The following is a 3,112-nucleotide window of genomic DNA, read 5'->3' on the forward strand; positions in this document are numbered from 1 at the left end:
CTCCCAGTGTGGCTTCTGCACTCCAGGGATGGTGATGTCCATGTAAACTCTGCTGAGGAAGCCCCAGCCCACCATGGAGGACATCAGGGAAGCTCTGGGAGGTGAAAAGCCAAGATTGATTGACTGACTACTAACAGACAGCTATAAAATATAAATTAGCAGCAAATAAAAGCCGGTTAAACCCTATTAATAGAAGTTTAAGGTATCTAGGATTCTAGTCACAAAGACCTTTTTTAATGACCTTTCTTTAATATTTATTGTGTTTTTGCATCCAGCCTCTTTTTAAGTAATCCCATATAAATAACAATGAATTATACTTACATTACATTTTTATTTACAGTCCATTTGCATTAACTGACGACCTTTTGTTTTTAATTTCTAGGGAACCTTTGTCGCTGCACAGGCTACAGACCCATCTTTGACGGATTTAAGATTTTGTAAAAGTGAGGTAGGTGTTGAGCAAACCTGTTACCTATTACAGCCCTGATTCCCCATTAAATTCATATTTACACACACAGCAGAAAAAAATAGCTAAAGCAACATTTGCGCAAGTGATTGTGAAATTAATGTTCTCAGCAGTCATCCGGCTGCTGCCAAAACAGAAGAGCTGGTGGGGAATGCTGTTTGGAAAACGGAGCAAAGGGCAGCAAAACCAACAACAACGAGGAAAGTTATGTAAGTCAAAACATCATATTAATGTCGACTATTTGGTTAGATGCTTCCCTGTGCTGAGTGTACACTTGATGATATATTGAATGTGTCTTGTGTTTGTCCTCTATCAGATCTCTCAGGAACTCTTCCCAGTGGATTGTTTTTTACCTCTGGATCCTTCTCAAGATCTTATCTTTCCTCCAGAGCTGATGGTGATTCTTTTTAATTGACCTAAAAAACTAATTTGCTACCTCCTACACTACCTCCTGGGAAAAATGCCAGAGAACTATTATGTTAATGGGTTTTCTTTCTTTTGCAGATTATGGAGAAGAAAGTCAATGGAGATGCTCTTTATTTCCAAGGGGAAAGAGTGAACTTGGTTGATCTGTTTAAGCTGTCACACCTCTTGGAGCTCAAGGCTGAACACCCTTCGGCTCCACAAATACGACCTCAGCAGTGTTTTGGCTGCTCTGGACTGCACTCTGCACGTCATATCCAAAGGTAACTTGGCTTATAAATATCTACAATAGGAGGCTATGTATTAATATTCTTCTTCTGCAGTGTTCTGTTTTAAACTCAGTGAATTGTGCAGAACTATGAGAAGGAACGAGGAAGTCTGTTTATTTGGATGTGTTTCAACTTTTACTCATGCGCCAGATTGCTATGTGGGACACGACACTAAGCCCTCATAAATTTAGATAATCTGAGATGATTTCAGTATGATTTTTATGCCTAATGTAGGTCATCGTAACACCAACCACCTGACACTCTGAGCAGGTTAAAAGGCACTTTAAAGCTGCAGTAGGTAACGTTTATAAGAATTACATTTTATCATTATTGCTCTAACTTTCACTTTTTCCTGAAAGTGAATAAATCAGGTTCCTCTGGCTCCTTATATTGTAGTTCACATGATCTGTTTGACTTCCTGTCTGTGTGTTCTCAAACAGAGGCAGAAAATATTTGTAATGTTGTTCTTCTGTGTCTGTCCTCAGATGGGATGAGGAGCTTACCCTTGGATGAAAAACTCTTCGCTGACTTTGGAAAAACAGTCCTCAGGCCCGAAGAAGTCCTGCTGTCCATCGACATCCCCTACACCAAACCTGTGAGACATTCTTAAACAGTGATGCTCATATTCGGATACCAAATACAGCGAGAATTTTAGATTAAATATGTCTTTTTTTCGCCTAGTTAACATTTCTAAACATTTAAAATCAACAAACATTTAAAATCAACAAACAAACCTAAACACAAACAGGAGCTTTTGTTTGGAAGGTCCATTCTCACAGTCTCATCAACTAAATCAGGTCACTTTCTGTAGTTTTTATCCCTGTTTTGAGTCCTAAATAATGTCCATCGGTCCCACTTTTCTTCCATCTGTGCTTATTTCAATGTCAAATGATTTGTAAATGTTTCCATTATGTTGACTTTCTCTACTATCTCTATCCATTGTTCCTGAATAGGGGGGATAGATCATTGTTTTAACCTCTTTTTAGAACGTGTCTTATTGTCTTATTAGCATTTTAAATTTTTAAACTGCACATAATTCAGCACTGCTATTATCATCTCAACATAGATTTGACTTTGAGGCAGAACGATCGAACGAGCATTGCTTGGATGGTAACCAACCAAGTGTGGTACAAATCTATTTTTAGATTTTCACTGAGCCGGTTCTCTAACAAAAGCTCCTTTGTGCCACATTAACACTTCTGTTTTTGTATCATTTATCTGATTATACAACTCTGTTAGACTGGTTTTTCCCCCTTTGTCCACAGCTCGTATCAGAGGCCCAGCCCTCTCCTGGTGGGTCGTCCCAGCATGCATCAGTCTGCTTTCCAGCAAGCCACAGGTGAAGCAAAGTACTACGACGACCTGCCGCTGGTCCAGGGAGAGCTCTTCGTCTTCATGACGAACACCAGAGCCCATGCTAAAATAATGTAGGTAAAATTCTACTGTAAGTCAAAGCTTTACTGCCCCAATTAAAGGTGATATAACACCCCCTAGTGGCTACATTAGTACAACAGCCCTGAGGCAAACAGTGGCTTTAAATCACTCATTTGGCTATAGTTTATTCCTCCATCAGATAAAAATCCTTTACCTCAGTTTCTCTTTTCATTAACCAGCAACATCGACCCGTCAGAGGCCCTGCAGATGCCCGGGGTGGTCACTTTTGTCTCTGCTGGAGATGTTCCTGGGGCAAACCGCAGACTCTGGTTCAATAACCCAGAGGAACTGTTTGCAGAAGAAGAGGTACGTTAAACACCTGGTTAGATATTACATCAAGATGCAGAAAGAAAAGATTTAAAACAACAGATGGCACAGAGAATGGACAATGCCAATATTTTCAGGTTTAAGTTAAGATTATTCTACATTTCTGGTTTCAGCTTCTCAAATGTGAGGATTTGAAGTCTTTTTCTATTTTTTATCACTAAATAGTTTTAAACTGCTGGTCGGACAAAACAAG

At 39.4% G+C, this 3,112-nt stretch overlaps 1 protein-coding gene across 1 annotated transcript; it reads left to right on the forward strand.

Moving 5' to 3' along the window:
• Nucleotides 1–786: 786 nt before the first annotated feature.
• Nucleotides 787–2,907, forward strand: LOC118339676 (aldehyde oxidase 4-like). The gene is made up of 5 exons (XM_035677375.1): nt 787–863; nt 971–1,152; nt 1,644–1,753; nt 2,424–2,585; nt 2,772–2,907. The coding sequence occupies exons 3-5, from the start codon at nt 1,668–1,670 to the stop codon at nt 2,905–2,907; spliced, it is 384 nt and encodes a 127-aa protein (XP_035533268.1). The 5' UTR covers nt 787–863; nt 971–1,152; nt 1,644–1,667.
• Nucleotides 2,908–3,112: the final 205 nt, after the last annotated feature.

Source organism: Morone saxatilis, unplaced genomic scaffold (genome assembly GCF_004916995.1).
Source record: "Morone saxatilis isolate NCDOM2014 unplaced genomic scaffold, NCSU_SB_2.0 Contig6, whole genome shotgun sequence".
Lineage (NCBI taxonomy): Eukaryota > Metazoa > Chordata > Actinopteri > Moronidae > Morone > Morone saxatilis.